This window comes from Electrona antarctica (genome assembly GCF_951216825.1).
Source record: "Electrona antarctica genome assembly, chromosome: 10".
NCBI lineage: Eukaryota > Metazoa > Chordata > Actinopteri > Myctophiformes > Myctophidae > Electrona > Electrona antarctica.
The window spans coordinates 46,847,283-46,864,760 of NC_136791.1; the positions used below are offsets into that span (position 1 = coordinate 46,847,283).

The 17,478-nt window shown below is 43.7% G+C and overlaps 1 protein-coding gene and 1 long non-coding RNA gene across 3 annotated transcripts in view; one reads left to right on the forward strand and one right to left on the reverse strand.

Annotated features, from left to right (window-relative positions):
* LOC306931547 (SH3 and PX domain-containing protein 2A-like) overlaps positions 1–17,478 on the forward strand; it is a 97,227-nt gene that overhangs the window by 70,514 nt on the left and 9,235 nt on the right. For both annotated transcript variants that reach the window (XM_079512954.1, XM_079512955.1), the window contains exon 8: positions 10,898–11,011. In XM_079512954.1, coding sequence (XP_079369080.1) covers positions 10,898–11,011 — 114 coding nt within the window. The remainder of the gene's footprint in view (positions 1–10,897; positions 11,012–17,478) is intronic.
* LOC306931558 overlaps positions 1–17,478 on the reverse strand; it is a 67,451-nt gene that overhangs the window by 22,582 nt on the left and 27,391 nt on the right. The window contains exon 3 of the long non-coding RNA XR_013791023.1: positions 2,327–2,412. This is a non-coding gene — a long non-coding RNA (uncharacterized lncRNA). The remainder of the gene's footprint in view (positions 1–2,326; positions 2,413–17,478) is intronic.

The window sequence follows — 17,478 nt, forward strand, 5'->3', positions numbered from 1 at the left end:
TCCCGTTCTGGGGTGGTGATTCAATCATTTTTAATTTGATTTAATATACACTAGCTGTCTATATTTGAAAAACAAATTCACCCGAGAAAGCTGAAAGACTAGTTTTCTTCGGCAGGGCCCTGAATATGCTGTTAAAGGCATCCTAGAGTACCTTGGTAAAGTATTCAACAAATTTCCCCGACCTCCAATTACATAAAAATAACCCATGACTGTAATTTCAAGACTTTACTGTACCGTAACTACTAAGCGGAAGTATGTTTGACGGTCATATTAGCTTTGTCCTTGCACTAACCGTGTGATTGTGGTCATTTTATTTGTCTATTTTTATGAGAGTTTTGCCAGGGAGAGGCGCTGCATGGCCCGGGAGTAAGAGTGCAGGGATAAGACTCGGAGGGAATATGGAAAAAGCCATTTCCTGCCAAAGTCAGTGGTTCAGAGAGGTTGGTTCATTATAATGGCTTAATGGATCCTCCAGGATGCCTCCTCAGTTTACAGTATGTAGGATAGATGCTAACCAGAGCTAAGCTAAGCGCCACGGCCCCCGCTTGCATTGCAGATCACTCTAAATGCACTGTGGTCAACAGTTTAAACCTCGGCCACTAATGGGAGTCGTGCATGGGAGAGATATAGGAATTTTTGCAGTTTCTTTTCACTGTGGAAGTGCAGTTCTTACTGTATATAGATGCCTCTTGTCTGCTTATAAACATCAAGGGCACTGTTAGGCATGGCGTTGACCAGTCTGACCCAGAAAATATCCCTCTAGTCTACCGGCTGGTCTTGGTTTACCTTGGCCACGCTCCAAGTCTCGATCACCCTCTCTCTGAATTGTAATTTGCCAAATGAACTCCAGGAATGTCTGTCTGTGTTAGAGAGGGGGCCAACCCCACACACCCTAATGTGTGTACATGGTTCTGTCTGCAGGTGACTTCAGGAAGAACCTTGTTTAACCCATTTCGACCGAGACGGATTCTACAAATGTCTTCTAAATCGTGACAGTTTTCTGAAAAACCCATGTTTCTATGTCAGTCGTTCTCAAACATTTTCATGTCAAGGACCACGACTTTTCAAAAATAGCAGACCTACAAGCTCGAGTGGCGTGCTATGCGCTTGTAGATCTGCTATTTTTCAATAGCTAAAGTAGAACAGAATGCTTAAAACATCAAAAGGGGTTCCCACCCAAAATGGATTAAGGATGTAAATGAAGTGATAGTGATCTTGTCTTCAAACGTGAAGAGCAAGGACAACTGGTACTTTATAACGTAATTGATTACGTTATTATGTCGACACAGTGGCTGATGACGTGGAAGACAACATACAAATGCAATTTAAGCATTTAGCAAGCACTCTTATCCAGAGTGTCTTACAAAGAATGGATTGCCAATGAAGGAAGTGCCATGAACACAACAACAACACCACCACCACGTGCCCACTGAGCAATAGCCAGCTATTAGACGAGACGTGCGTCTAAAAATGGGATAAAACGTCTAAAAATGAAAGTTTTTTAGACGTCTATTTTTAGATTAGTCGTTGATTAGCGGTTGTTTAAACGTCTATATATAGACCGTCTATATATAGACCGTCTATATATAGACGTCATTTTTAGATGTTTTTTATCCAATTTTTAGACGGCCCTTTAGACGAATATTATACGTCTATTAGACCAACAAAATGCTCAGTGGGTGGCTGAGAATGAGGTGGAAACAGAGGGAAGTGAGAACCATAGGCAAGAACAACAAGTCCTGAATTTAACAATTAGGCCTCATTTTGGTGCATAGACTGCATACACTGTAGCATCAACATCAAAGTGGACATGGCGGCTGTGTCTCTCTCTCTCTCTCTCTCTCTCTCTCTCTATACAGGTAAACAGCATTTTAAGGAGAAGTGCTGTCAGGGACCAATGTATTTTATGGCTTTCTAACTACTACTGTTGTAGTTCTAGTGCAGACTGTACTGTACTGCAGACCATAGGGGATCCTTTCAGAGATCAGGGAGGGAGAGAGTAGGTTGTTCCTTGGGTCAACATTAGCTCTTGAAAGTCGTTTTGTGCCGTTTTCACCTCCCAGACCCACGCAAATAATTGAAACACAGTGTTTTATGGAAACTGGAACTTATAGTCTGTGCATTGAGCTGAATATGTCCCCCCCCCCCCCCCCCCCCCAACCCCCTGAGCTTTGATACCCCCTGAGCTTTGATGGTGGATATACTGTTAATAAATACAGAAGCTGGACATTTTTGTGGTGTGTGTGTGTGTGTGTGTGTGTGTGTGTGTGTGTGTGTGTGTGTGTGTGTGTGTGTGTGTGTGTGTGTGTGTGTGTTTTGTCTTTACCTCCCTCCTTCCCGTTGTGCACAACAGTGGTGTCAGATGATATCTACAGGATTGCTGAGCCACTGCATTCCTCCTTATTTCAGACCCTGTACAAAAAAAATATTTTGGATTGAAATATAAGTGCAAATGATTCTAGGTCAAATGCATGCTGTGCTGTGTGAGGAGGAGGGATAGATTTTATAGGATCACATCCTGTTGATGTTTTATTATAGAGCAATGTTACATTGTGATCTATTATGCATGCGTTTAACGCATTTTGGGCGGGAACCCCTTTTGGTGTTAGCATCATGTTATGCTTTAGCTATTGAAAAATAGCAGATCTACAAGCTCATAGCGCGCCACCGAGTGGCGCGCTATGAGCTTGTAGGTCTGCTATTTTTGAAAAATCGAAGAACGACTGACATGGAAACATAGCTTTTTCAGAAAACTGTCAGGATGTAGAAGACATTTTTAGAATCTGATCTCAGGTCAGAATGGGTTAACTACCTGGCATGGTACAGCATATAGGCTATTATATATATTGATCTTTGGTCAATACATTCAAGGCAGAAAAAACTAAATCCAACGTGGCAGGCCTCCAATTTTTATGCCTCAGCAGAGAATCTGTTGTTGATTACAGTAAAAATGAGGCATGGCTCTTTAACCTGATAGATATTCCAGATGGCAGGTACAGTATGGGAGACAAATAGAGCTCAGAAGAAGTGAGCTCACCTCTCTTTTGTCTGAGAGCCTTTTTTTTGCTCGCAGAGATACCATAGAATGTAGGACAAATGGGGGTACGACGTACAGCAAAAAGCTTTATTACTTTGATGTCTGGGCCAGGCATCTGTTCTCGTGCTGTTTTCTCCGTTCAGGATTGGAATATACATTTCAAATGGCAAGTTTTCCAACGCCTGCTGCCACATTACAACAATGCAGTCTAGCTTACGTTTTTCATTGTCCAGCTTTGCTTTCTCTCTCTAAATGGTAAATAAAAATGCTGCATTTATATAGCGCCTTTATCCAAGGCGCTTTACAGAGATTGGGCATTACATTCACCCATTCACACACACATTCATACACCGATGGCAGCGGAAACCATGCAAGGCACCAACTAGCACATCGGGAGCAATTAGGGGTTCAGTGTCTTGCTCAAGGACCCTTCGACAGTAACTCTGGGGGAGCCCGGGTTCGAACTGGCGACCTTACGGTTACCATCCAGGCACTCTACCCCTGAGCCACCGCCGCCGCTCTCTCTCTTGTTAGCCGTTTGTTATTGGTCTCTGAAATACAAATTTCAAGCTCTGTCAATTAGGCTGACATGGCCTTTTTTTTTGTCGGTTTGGAATAATTGGCAAGCATCTAGTTTGTGTTTGTACCAGCAGGCCTCACCAAGTTATCAATATCATTAGTTACAAACATATCATGGCTGTCGGGCAGAAACCTTGTCCCCCCCATCCATCCATCCATCCATCCATCCATCCATCCATCTTCAACCGCTTATCCGTAGTCTGGTCGCGGGGGCAACAGCTCCACCAGAGAGCTCCAGACTTCCGTCTCCAGAGCAACATCAGTGACTTCCTCCTGGGGGGATCCCGAGACGTTCCAAGGCCAGTGAGTCGATGTGTTTCCTCCAACTGCGCCTTGGTCTGCCCCGGGGTCTCCTCCCAGTGGGACGTGCGTCGAGGACCTCCCTATAGGGAGACACCCGAGAGGCATCCTAACCAGATGCCCGAACCACCTAAGCTGGCTTCCTTATTCTTTCGGTCATTACCCACACTTCATGACCATAGGTGAGAGTAGGAATGAAGATTGCTCAGTAGACAGAGCTTTGCCTTCTGGCGCAACTCTCTTTTCGTCACCACAGTGCGGTACAGCGACTGCAATACCGCCCCCTGCCGCTCCGATTCTCCGGCTGATCTCCTTCTCCGTCCTCCCCTCACTCGTCGTGAACAAGGCCCCGAGATACTTCAACTCCTTCACCTGGGGTAATGCCCCCCACCCACCCACCCACCCACCCACACACACACACACACACACACACACACACACACACACACACACACACACACACACACACACACACACACACACACACACACACACACACACACACACACACACACACACACACACACACACACACACACACACACACACACACACACACACACACACACACAGTAAGTCTGCCTGTGGGTTTTATATTAAGCAATACAAACTGTCTTTCGCCACGGCAGCAACAATATCTGTCATAAAGGCCAAACAATCTCCTCATAGTCCAGAGCAGCACTGTTGTCAAGACAAACCACTTGGACTTTCCCAGTTTGAGACTGTGACATTTGAGGTTGATGTTTGTGGTCGTGATCGAATGGTCATGTAGCGGTGGCACACGAGATCCGTGCCAGGGGTTTGCGGGTTGTTGACTATTGTCTCTTATCAACCACTGGCCATAACGTGAGGATTGAAATATAATAAACACCGTTTAAATGTTATAAAATACCGAAGCACTATAATCGTGAGACTGATTGTCGTTTAGCAGAGTGCATTGCTATCTGGCACAATTGTTTTTCTTAGTACTGTAATTACTCAACCACTTATATTTGTTGGTTCTTATAGTGCCAACTCTTATACTTGCACTTTGTAAGTCGCTCTGGATAACAGCGTGTTAAATGCCTACATTATAAATCAGTGTTTCTTTGAGGTGAAGTTGGTGAACACCTCTGAACTAATGTTCCGCAGCTCTCTGTGATCCATCTTTCCCTGACACGGATGACAAGGCAGAAGTGATAGAGAAGTGGAGAGTTACTTTATAGAGCTAAAAGACTCGGCTGCATGAGGCCCAGGCAGGCCACAAGATAAGAGATAATATAGACCACAAGCATTCAGCAAGTACACAAAGAGATAATGCAGGGAGATCTCCCTGCTTCGGGACTCGGGAGTCAAGATGGTAAATGCAATGCATCAACATACCGACAGTGCGTGCGTGCGTGCATATAAGTGGTTGAGCACACACACACACACACACACACACACACACACACACACACACACACACACACACACACACACACACACACACACACACACACACACACACACACACACACACACACACACACACACACACACACACACACACACACACACACACACACACACACACACACACACACACCTCCCACATCTGCAGTCTGCACAGGCAATCCACGTGACTCAGAAAAGAGGAAAATATAATGCTTTAGGTCTCCTAATCTCCTTCCCACTGTCTCCCATTTCACCTTCCCACAGTTGGATCTACTGTATACTCACTCCGTTCACTCACCTGTCATAACAGCTTCACTTTCACCCACTACGCTGCTGATGGGGTTCACTGTTGTCTATGTCTCTGTTCTGTAACCCAAATAATGCTGCCGAGCCAAGTTTTTCTTTTTTGTGGGAGCTTGGGTTTCAGTTGATCTTTGAATGGATGCATGTAATGAAAGACACGAAGCAGACTTCTCACTGAAGAGTTTTAGCTGCGTGTGCTCATCATAATTCCCACCCGTATGATATAAAGCTGCGGAAATCAGCAATCGTGTAGTGGGATGTGTGTTTTTTTAAAGTGCTTTTATTGCCTCTTTTGAGGCTGGGTGAACTCAGCCTATAAGCACCTGCTATATGGGATCAGGGTTGAAAAATGCAGGCAAGACGGGCCTATAGCCATCGATAACAGCATATTATTTACTCAGTCCTCTTAACGTGACAGTTTGTCATTGCTCAGAATATATACTCAGATGTTTGCTTAACCCATTTTGGGTGGGAACCCCTCTTGGTGTTAGCATTATGTTATGTTTTAGCTATTGAAAAATAGCAGATCTACAAGCTCGTAGCGCGCCACCGAGTGGCGCGCTACGAACTTGTAGGTCTGCTATTTTTGAAAAATCGTGAAAATGTGCCTCAAATCTTTGAATATATATTCTTTCAGAGTTTCAGTTTTTAACTCAAATATTTGCTTCTGGAGGGTCCCTGGAACAACATATTTTCAGATGGGAGTTGGCGGCATATTACATATAATTTTTGGGGTCCTTGACATGAAATATTGAGAACCACTGATATAGAAACATGAGGTTTTTCCAGAAACCAGGCCTAAATGGGTTAAGTGCTTTCAATGAAGGTGCATTCCCACACACCTCATCGCCACGCTTACTTTTCATTTCTATACTCACGGGTTTGCAGAAGTGAAAATGACATTATTTCCCCAGGTTGTAATGCCAACGTGAGAATGGCAATTTGTCAACTCGAGTCCCTTTATGGACATTAACTTTCTAACCAGGCTCTATAATGACCCATTTTACTTTATTTATCACTGTTTCAGTCGGGTCAATATCAGCATTATGTAAATCTCATGTCAGTTTGTATAATTTGCAATGACCGATGGAAGTAAACAATGACACATCTTGACATCTTGAAAATAACAAATGTGGCTATAATGCTGCTGGGAACACATGAAAATTACCATGTCACCTACTATTAATGTCATGAAGGGAAAATACTGGAATCTTCTGTATATTTCCAATAATCATTCTTTACTCGCCGGCACATGTGTATGAGCTTTCAATATTGACGTGGAAAAGGAAAATGTCACCATTTTATTTCTCTCTCACTCTCTTTTTTTATTTTTTTACCTCACAGCTCTCTGTGTGATATATTGGCATACGCTTTCTCTGAAGCCACAGCTTTGGTGTAAAGATTGAGCACATTACATGGCTTGTTAGGTCCTTGAGCATTGGCCAATGCTAGGCTTAGGGCCAGGAGGACCCAACAAGCACAGGCATTATCATCTGTGTGTGTGTGTGTGTGTGTGTGTGTGTGTGTGTGTGTGTGTGTGTGTGTGTGTGTGTGTGTGTGTGTGTGTGTGGAGCTACCCGAACTCCATATACGCTCAGTCAGTCAGTATAGTAAGCAAAGCAAAGCAAAGTTACTATATTTACCCAGGGTAACTGGACTAAGCATCAGATACTTGTTTACAGCCAGGCCCTGCTCATAGAACATTTCATGGTAGTGGTTCAATGCCTTGCTCAAGGGCACTTCAGCGGTGGTAATTTTAACGTGCCGGTCCGGGGATACGAACTGGCGACCTTCCGGTATCAAGACCGCTCCGCAAACCGTTCGGCCACCGCTGCCACATCGTTCAACTGAGGGTGCGACTTGTGTGGCACAGCCAGATGTACTGTATGTGTGTACGACGTTTCAACAATGGATGGATGAATCTGGAACTCCTGCCAACGTTACTGAAATATCCATTTTACTGCCGATGCCAAAAAACCCTCACCTGTTACAGAATACCCCGTCGCCCCCCTAACAAACAGATAATGGACATGATGAAGTGAGTCATTGAAAATGATTAAAGGTGGAGCCTGCAGCTTGGCTCTCTCACCCTGCACTCTGCTTGCTTGGGGGTTTGTGGCGGAGAGTTCAAACCACTATCAGCCTCCAGTAATTGTCCCTGCACTTATCCCCTTAATCCCAATGGGTCACCAATAGACATTTAATTGCTACCTGTCTTGAGGGTAATGCATTAAGGATGAGAACTGATTGCTGTAGAAGAGCGATTTGCTGAACGTTCACCTTGCAGTTTTCACTAACACTATGTATTGTATTATGACGTTATTATTACCTATTAGTACTGTTATGTATGTACTAGATAGATAGATACTGTAGAATACTTTATTGGCAGTTTAAGAAAATGACAGAAAATGACATCATTTTAAAAAACGCCAAATGGACTTAGACACAAAAACGCCTTTGCTTGTTTCCATTGTGGTCCACTTTGTAACATGAAACTATACACAAACATACTGTACAAACAAAACAACCATGAAACATATAATAAATAATCCTTATGTATAAGGCTGGGAGCTATATACATAGGACAAGAGGTACCCTGAGAGAATAGTCCAGAGCATGGGAGATGGGCTATCCAGGGTCGGAAGCTAACTATGACCAGTTAGTGTGTACTGTTATGTTATGTATTAGCTGGTGCGATAAGCTAACCATTCCAACATTTACGTATGTTCCAGACATTTTCATTTATTGTAGGACAAACTACTACTATCCCTTTGTAGCTAAACAATGCTCAAAAACTCCATTCTACCCTTTGAAAAAAGTGGACACTGGAAGCATTGGGCCAGCTGTGCATACGTGGTGGAACACTCATAGCTTCTTTATGGGTTGTCAAGAGGGCTGGCAGCCATATTGTATTCCGTTACCACAACAAATACTGTGTACGTGGCATTCCATGTCCAGGACTATTTAAGTGATGTCTTTGTCACTTCTGTCTCCTGCAGAGAATATAGGCATGAAATCACGTCAAGTGTTGCGGTGCGGTGTTTTAACCCATTTTGGGCGGGTACCCCTTTTGGTGTTAGCATTAGGTTATGCTTTAGCTATTGAAAAATATCAGATCTACAAGCTCATAGCGCGACTGACATAGAAACAGCTTTTTCAGAAAACTGTCAGGATGTAGAAGACATTTTTAGAATCTGATCTCAGGTCAGAATAGGTTAAATGAATGTCATGGCAGAGCTGCATGGGGTTAGTATTTACGTTAGGCCTAAGTAATATTGAAAGCATTAGGGAACTTTGTTTGTTGTAGCGGGCGATTTATCTTTTCTCTCCTGTTTCAGATCAAATACAGACTCGAATTCACCCAAAAGCCTAATAAAAATGCACCTAATGTAACACAGTATCACTTTACTCCACCCACTCTGCTTGTTTCATTGTCTTCGTAAAAAAGAAATGCAGTGCTGTGTTGTTCACTGTGTTGCATGTCCACCAGCTCTTCAATCACAACATTTGTCACGAAGCAGCTGTCAAATCGATGCTGTCATACCCCAAGGAATCCAATCACATCAAGCTACAACAAGCCTTAATGGAGATCTTGGCCAGTTCATTCCTTTGAAAATTATGATTGATGCTTGTGAAAGAGAGGGACCTCATCACCGGGTGAGATATAGCTAGGCGGTCGGTCCGACTTTCCCCGTCGCCCCCCAAAACCATTATAGAGGCAGTCCGCTGGCAACAGAATCAAGGTTACATGGTCTGCATGCTCAATGTGCATTTCTATGTGATCCCCTATGATCAAAATGAGTGTTTTCAATCATGGCTCTGTTTGACTACAACACACACAACTCCTGCAATGGGGTAAAGGAGTATCATCATCATCATTCAAATCATACATTCACTAGGAATCACGTTGCAAGATGTTCATCTATAGAGCGTCGCAGTCCCGCCTCCTACCCTGGACCAGGAAATGAAACCCAATGCATTATTCTCATAGACATTTCTTAAAGTATTTATTTAAAGACGGTTACGCCGCGGACAAAGCCAACTCGAGTCGTGACAACTCATGACAACACAAACAATATTTTGGACCAAACAAATAATTAGAAAGAAGAAAAAAACGGGAGGTTACAACACTTTTTTTGTTGTTTTTCTTCTTTGTAATTATTTGTTTGGTCCAAAATATTGTTTGTGTTGTCATGAGTTGTCACGACTCGAGTTGGCTTTGTCCGCGGCGTAACCGTCTTTAAATAAATACTTTAAGAAATGTCTATGAGAATAATGCATTGGATTTCATTTCCTGGTCCAGGGTAGGAGGCGGGACTGCGACGCTCTATAGTCACAAAACATGTCAGGGTGCAGTGTAATCTGGTGATGTCATCAATTAGCAATTAGCAATTCTCAGCACCTGAGGTGTATTGTTTTGGAGCTCTTTAAGAGCAAGTTCTTTGTCTTTGAAAATCATATAGCACTGACGAAGGTCTTGGGACCGAAACGTTTGCTTTTTAATTGCACTTTGAGCACAGAGCACTTTATGAGCATGATAAAAGAAAAGAAAAAATATTTTCTTAAGTCTCAGTCTTAAGGAGTTTTACTTCTATTTTCTATACGGTGAGCGAGTCTTTTTCTGTCAAAGTTCCCCTTATGTTTTTGAGACCACCGCTACCGTAGTCAAGTCTGGAAAAAAAGGACGAAGAAAGGTGTTTTCTCAGTGCTTTCAGGGTCAGTGTAATCACATGTTTATGTATGAAAACGGGACACAACACATGCTTTTCCCCTTTTCCCATATTACATTACCATGACTGTGCTGTACTTTATACAGTACATTTCCGATACCTTAACCCATTTTGACCTGAGATCAGATCTAAAAATGTCTTCTACATCCTGACAGTTTTCTGAAAAAGCTATGTTTCTATGTCAGTCGTTCAAAAATAGCAGACCTACAAGCCCGTAGCGCGCCACTCGGTACAACGGATATTGCATAACCCGGGACATGCATTCCCAATTTGCATCGTTCCCGAGTAGGCCGCGGTGCCCCGGGTCTAGTAGTCTACCATGAGCTTGTAGATCTGCTATTTTTCAATAGCTAAAGCATAACATAATGCTAACACCAAAAGGGGTTCCCGCCCAAATTGGGTCAACTTCCTTCCCTCCGGAAGTACACCTGATGGCCTTGTTCTACTTTGCCCTGAACGGACCCTGCTGACCTTATTTTGCTCTACCCCCCCCCCCCCCCCCCCCCCTCGTCCCTCCCTCCCTCCCTTTCAGGCTGGTGGTTTGTCAGCACAGTGGAGGAGCAGGGCTGGGTTCCTGCCACCTATCTGAACTCCCACAGTGCAACGCGAGACGATCTGGAGCTGGGGGCCTCCAAAGCCGAGGAAGGTATGACACGTAAGCTCCTTATTGTAGAAACGTGCATGCCATGCATGTACGCATCTATCAGCTCGCTCACACGCTCACACACACACACGCTCACACACACACACACACACACACACACACACACACACACACACACACACACACACACACACACACACACACACAGTCACACACAGTCACACACACCTCTACCCTCAACACTCGGTCCTCCGTGTCAGACAAAACGCAGCGAACCCACCCAAAGAGCCAGCGCCGCCGACCTACGTTGAAGGTTGACGCCCGGGTCGGCGTGAACAACTCCCTCTGTCCCGCTGCCATCGTAAGCATCCCCAGAAACAGAGCGCGGATTGAGCCTTGAGTAAACACGGAGCAGCCGAGTAGTCGGGGGAGACTAAGCCACAGCCGTGTACTGAGTGATGTGCCATACAGTGAAGCACTGTACAGTAGAGACTAGAGAGAGAGAGAGACACAGTCTAACACTAAAAACCATGTGACCCTCCACAGAGTTACTGAGTAAACTCAGGAAAAGCGTTGGGGGTGTTTATTTCCACTAGTGTTTAGTTCAGTGTGAGGACATGGGATGAGACACCATGATGCACTGGTTCCCAAACGCTGGGTCGAGACCCGAGTTTGGGTCACGGACCAATTTTTATGGGTCCCTTTAATTTGTTTCCTACATTTTTCTTCAAAACATTTTCATTTCAAAACATTTTCAAAAAACAAAAATTTGCTTTTTGTAATTTCGTGAAGAAATCAACAAACAAAATTCCATATATTGGAAAACAATAGAAATTAGAAGCTCACAGCACGCCACAAAGCGATGTGTTGTGAGCTTGTAGATCTGCTATTTTCACTAGTTTGGGTCTCAGGCAAATATAGTTTATCTTTTAGGTGTTGACCTGAAAGGTTTTGGAACCACTGCCATAGTGTACCTTTCTTTTAACACTTACAGCGCTAGCATTTATTGAAAAATTAAGATCTAATTCACGCCAGCATTTTTCGCATTTGAGCTCTTATTTTGAAAAGCCACATTTCCAGTCTACCGGAAGTAGATTATCCTAGGAAGCTCAACGGAGCCCGGACAGGCCTTGTTTACAATATGAATCCAAACCGGGGCACTGGAGAGCTCCACATCGCCGGCTCTGTGCCGTCAAAGAAACGCTGTATTGACCAAAAATGCCATCTGGGACAAGGAATAGGAGATACAGGCGATTGAAAGAAACGGATAGAATGGATTATTATGGCGACGATGATCTAAGATGGACGATCCAGTGCTGTGCTAACAACATAGCTAGCTAACCGGCTAACGTAAGTAGCATTATGGCTCGATCGATCGAATGCACTATAAAAGCGCAATTGCCATTAATCAACGACAATGGCGGTAAGCGTTAGTACTATCAAAATTAGGCTTCAATTGCCATTGATCAACGGCAATGGCGCTGAAAGAATTAACTGCAAAACTGCAGCAAGTTGTGAGGGATTCTGCTAGTTCATACCTCTGCTTATCAAAGTGGACTGTTTGTGAAGTTACAGTAGATGTAAGTCGAATAGTCGATGCATGATAAATGCTCTGAGTTACTGAGCTTTAGTTCAGCGGCCAGTGAAGGATCCAAAACCCTGAAACTAGCTAGGGAACACACCTAATAAAACAGGCAGGTAGGACGCAGTTTGCCAGATGACCATGCTGACATGAGAAGCTGGCAAAGATAGACTTCAGTCACGCAATCATCTTGATTTCTTCTCACAATTGGTCACTTATCAAGCCAGCTTCTGGGCCAATCCAATATCCTTGTTGCATTCTTTAAATATTTTCATTGTAACCTCAGACAAAGTTTCATTGCAATGCAGGGCTGGGTAACATAGACATTTTTTTGTTTATTGTAATCGTATCATGATATTTTTCCAAATATTGTGAATCGAGAAGATTCGAGATACAATTACCGATTACAAAGTCATATTTATTTAGCCTAATACTTAAGAATGCCAGCCAAATACCAAGCAGTCAAGATAATTATAATAACTATACATAATTTGATATGTGATTCTATATCCTGATATTTATCCATTTTCTCTTCTGGTTATTGTGATACTTTTTTCCCCATATCACCCTGCCCTAGCACAATGGAACTCCAACCTTATAATATCACATTCAAATTCAGAAAACGTTATCATTGAGGGCAGTATTATGCGTGTCTTAAAGGAGCATTCAGTGATTTGGGTGATTTGGAAAAAACCCCGGTCCACCCCGGTAACAAGATGTGCACATGCACACGCACTACAGTGGGGGAAGTACAACAGACCAACAGCACGTGTGCACCAAGGCCCGCCCCACTCGATCATGATTGGAGGAAGGCCCCTCTCATCCTGATTGGATGAAGGCTTTGCCACCCAAAGCCCAAACCAAAACTAGGGTTTTTTGACCCCAGGGGCTCACTGGGGACAGGGAGGAACTCCTTATATAAATGGTAAATGGTAAATGGTGCATTTATATAGCGCCTTTATCCAAGGCGCTTTACATAGATGTGCATTACATTCACCCATTCACACACACATTCATACACCGATTGCAGCGGAAGCCATGCAAGGTACCAACCAGCACATCGGGAGCAATTTGGGGTTCAGTGTCTTGCCCAAGGACACTTCGACATGTAGACAGGAGGAGCCGGGATTCGAACCGCCGACCCATGGATCATTGGACGACCTGCTCTACCTCTTGAGCCACAGTCGCCCACACACATATGGTCAGCACACTTTATAGTAGGGAGGATTATCCAAAAAATAAGAAAAAAATAAGTGATATTTGAATTAAGTGAAATCACTGAATATACCTTTAAGTACCAGGTCTTATTACTTAACTTAAGACCTGGAGGCGTGGTCAATGCTGTTTGGCCACTCAGAATAGCCAAATGGCATTGATCACGCCTCCAGGTCTTAAGTTAAGTAATAAGACCTGGTACTTAAGACACGCATAATACTGCCCCTTAATGTTTTATAGTATATTTGTGCGAAAGAACGAAAAAAAAAGTGCAGGCACGGAAATCATTGTATCTTACACTTCCAAACAAACATTCAGATTTTCCAGCACTCTAGCCAAAGAAATCTTTTGTGTACGATTTGTGTATTCCCTAACAATGGGACCCCGGATCCCTTTGGCATTGTATATCTTCTGACTTGAGGAGGGAGGGAGGGAAACAGAATGCATTTGGCTAAATAGCTCTACAGTTTCACAATGTGCTGACTAGCCCTTTCCCTCCCTAGTGGGACGTATAGACTAACGTCTTCATCCCCCTGTTCAATCCAAGATTGATGCATACCACAGAAATATTACCGCACGCGCACGCACACACGCACGCACGCACGCACGCACGCACGCACGCACCTCAGTTGCAGATAGCAGGCTGCCAAAGTGCTTTGGGGGGAGGGGGGGGGGGGGACGTGTCTGTGTAATTAGTGTTTATGTGTCTAGTCAGCCCTGGGACTTGCCCACAGCCCATAAAGCACCATCTTTCTGTCAATCCCCATAGACTGCAGCAGCCTCAGCTGCCACCTCTCTCTGTCACCAAAATGGGGACGTTGTTTCTGGAAAACTGGATCTGGAGCTCATGATAAAGTCTTTCGAGAGCCAAGATATGGACACTTTGATAGCTCAAAACAGTTTGAGTTGTGTGTGCCCCCCCTTCTTATTAAAATAAGTGTTATGATGATGACAGTGTGTATATCTTCTGCCTCCCAGTGGTCATATTTCACACGTAAATAAATTGTAGTCCATTAAATTAATTGGTTTTTGCCTTATCAATGGGTTAGTGATGCGCACGTTCTTTTCATACCGCATTCATTCAGTGGTGGACAGTGACAAAAATAATTTGTTTCAAGTATCTGTATTCTGTACGTTACTTGAGTATTTGTATTTTTGGATACTTACTGTATGAACAACTCATCACATTATGAACAACTTCCTGGGAATGACCTGGGAACGATTCTATAAATGTCTTCTAAATCCTGACAGTTTTCTGAAAAAGCTATGTTTCTATGTCAGTCGTTCTTCAATTTTTCAAAAATAGCAGACCTACAAACTCGTAGTGCGCCACTCGGTGGCGCGCTATGAGCTTGTAGATCTGCTATTTTTCAATAGCTAAAGCATAACATAATGCTTACACCAAAATGGGTTAAGCCCTATTTCAAATACAGCTTTAGATCTGCTATTTTCACTACTAGACCCGGGGCACCGCGGCCTACTCGGGAACGATGCAAAACGGGATTGGATGTCCCGGGTTATGCAATATCCGTTGTACCCGTTGTCAGAGTACCCGTTGTACTCATCGGTCTGTCTGTGACCTACCTCTGTATCTGTCTGTCTGTTTGTGTCACTTTTATATACCCATATATGGAGATCTCTGTATCTGCCTGCCCATGTCCCCTTCTTACGTGTTTGGTGATGTCACGGGTCTCCTCCGCGTAATTTCGTGCCATAGAGTTATGTCTTGCATGTGCAGTAGTGTCACTACTAAAGTTGGCCACCAGGAGGACAGTGCCTATATAGAGCGTCGCAGTCCCGCCCCCTACCAGGGCCCAGGAAATGATTCTCCTGGGGGGGCCCTAGGGCGGTCCGTGGCAGGACAACTGAGTCAGACGGGGCGTCTCGGTCTCGCTCGGCCGGGGTCGGCACGGAGGAGCCCGGAGAAAGGGGAGTCGGTCCATTTTCCTCATAGACATTACAAAAAAGTATTTATTTAAAAGACGTTTACGCCGCAGACAAAGCCAACTCGCGTTGTGGCAAATCATGTCAACAAATAAAAAATGTTGGGCTGAAAAAATAATTAGAAAGAAGAAAAAAACGGCAGGTTACAACAATTTTTTTGTTGTTTGGTCCAAAATATTGTGTTTGTTGTCATGAGTTGTCACGACTCGAGTTGGCGTTGTCCGCGGCGTAACCGTCTTTAAATAAATACTTTTTGAAATGTCTATGGGAAAAATGCATTGGGAATCATTTCCTGGGCCTGGCGTCGTCATGAAAGAGGGCGGGACTGTGACGCTCTATACAGGCATATCCATTGGATCGGCATCTCATTTATTTAAATGTTAATGCAGCAATACAAAATATAAAAGATGTACTTTGTAATTAGTAACAGCAAGTACTCCAGTATAAGTACTCAAGTACAAATGTGACTGAGCAACTTTCACTTGTAGTGGACTAATGTTTGACCAGGAGTATCAATAGTACTCAAGTACTGATGTTGAGTACTTTGTCCACCACTGCCCATTATTAGAGAGCCAATCTGCACCACCCAAATGACAGTGACAACAGTGACAACAGTAGGGATGCCAGAAAGTGACCATCAGCCAAATCGAATAATCGACAGCTCTGCCGATTAATAAATCGATTAATTGAAGGGTGAAAAACACCCTACTCTACAACTGCCTTCATTTCATCTGATTGTCTGTCTGGCAGGCACTTAACAAGCGATCGTTAACTGTGTCTGTTAGAGAGAGGGACAGAGAAGAGTGGCTTTTCTCAACTTGATTTATACTTATATTCTCCACTCTGATGAAGGTACATGTTCGATATATCATGCAGCCTTACTTATTAGCCTATATTTTGGCAAAAAAAAAGAAAAAAATCATTTTTTTATTTATTTTTATTGATTTCGGAGACTCCGACGATTAATCGGAAAATCGATGAATCGGCGGCATCCCTAGACAACAGTGACATTGCAGTGACAACAGACAACTGTTGAGGATCCCTCAAATCCTTACCGGTATCGCCCTCTGCCTTGAACATCGAAAATGTACTATTTTCACATGATGGCCATTTTGCTCTTACTTCACACACACCTCCCTCCCTGCACTGTATGACGGCTCTTACTTCACACACCTCCCTCCCTGCACTGTATGACAAAAAGTGCTAAATGGCTGCCGTGTGAATACGGTCAATGGCATTCACTGATAAAAGTGTTTCCTTAAATGAAGATAATTTAATGTGTACCCTGCAATTTAAAATGTTGGCACATGACAAAAGGTCTTCCCGTTGGTGCTAATCATTCTCAGCTGTGTTTTTACGTATAAGAAAAGGCCATGGAGAATTATAGACGTGTTTTGGGGGCGGCACGCACACACACACACACACACACACACACACACACACACACACACACACACACACACACACACACACACACACACACACACACACACACACACACACACACACACACACACACACACACACACACACACACACACACACACACACACACACACACACACACACACACACACACACACACACACACACACACACACACACACACACCACTCCAACCAGTGGAATTCTCAGCCTCTTTATTAACCCATTTTGAACTGAGGTCGATTAAAAAAAAAGGCTTCTAAATCCTAACAGTTTTCTGAAAAACGTCAGTGGTGCTCAACCTTTTTCATGTCAAGGACCCCCAGAATTATCTCTATTGGGC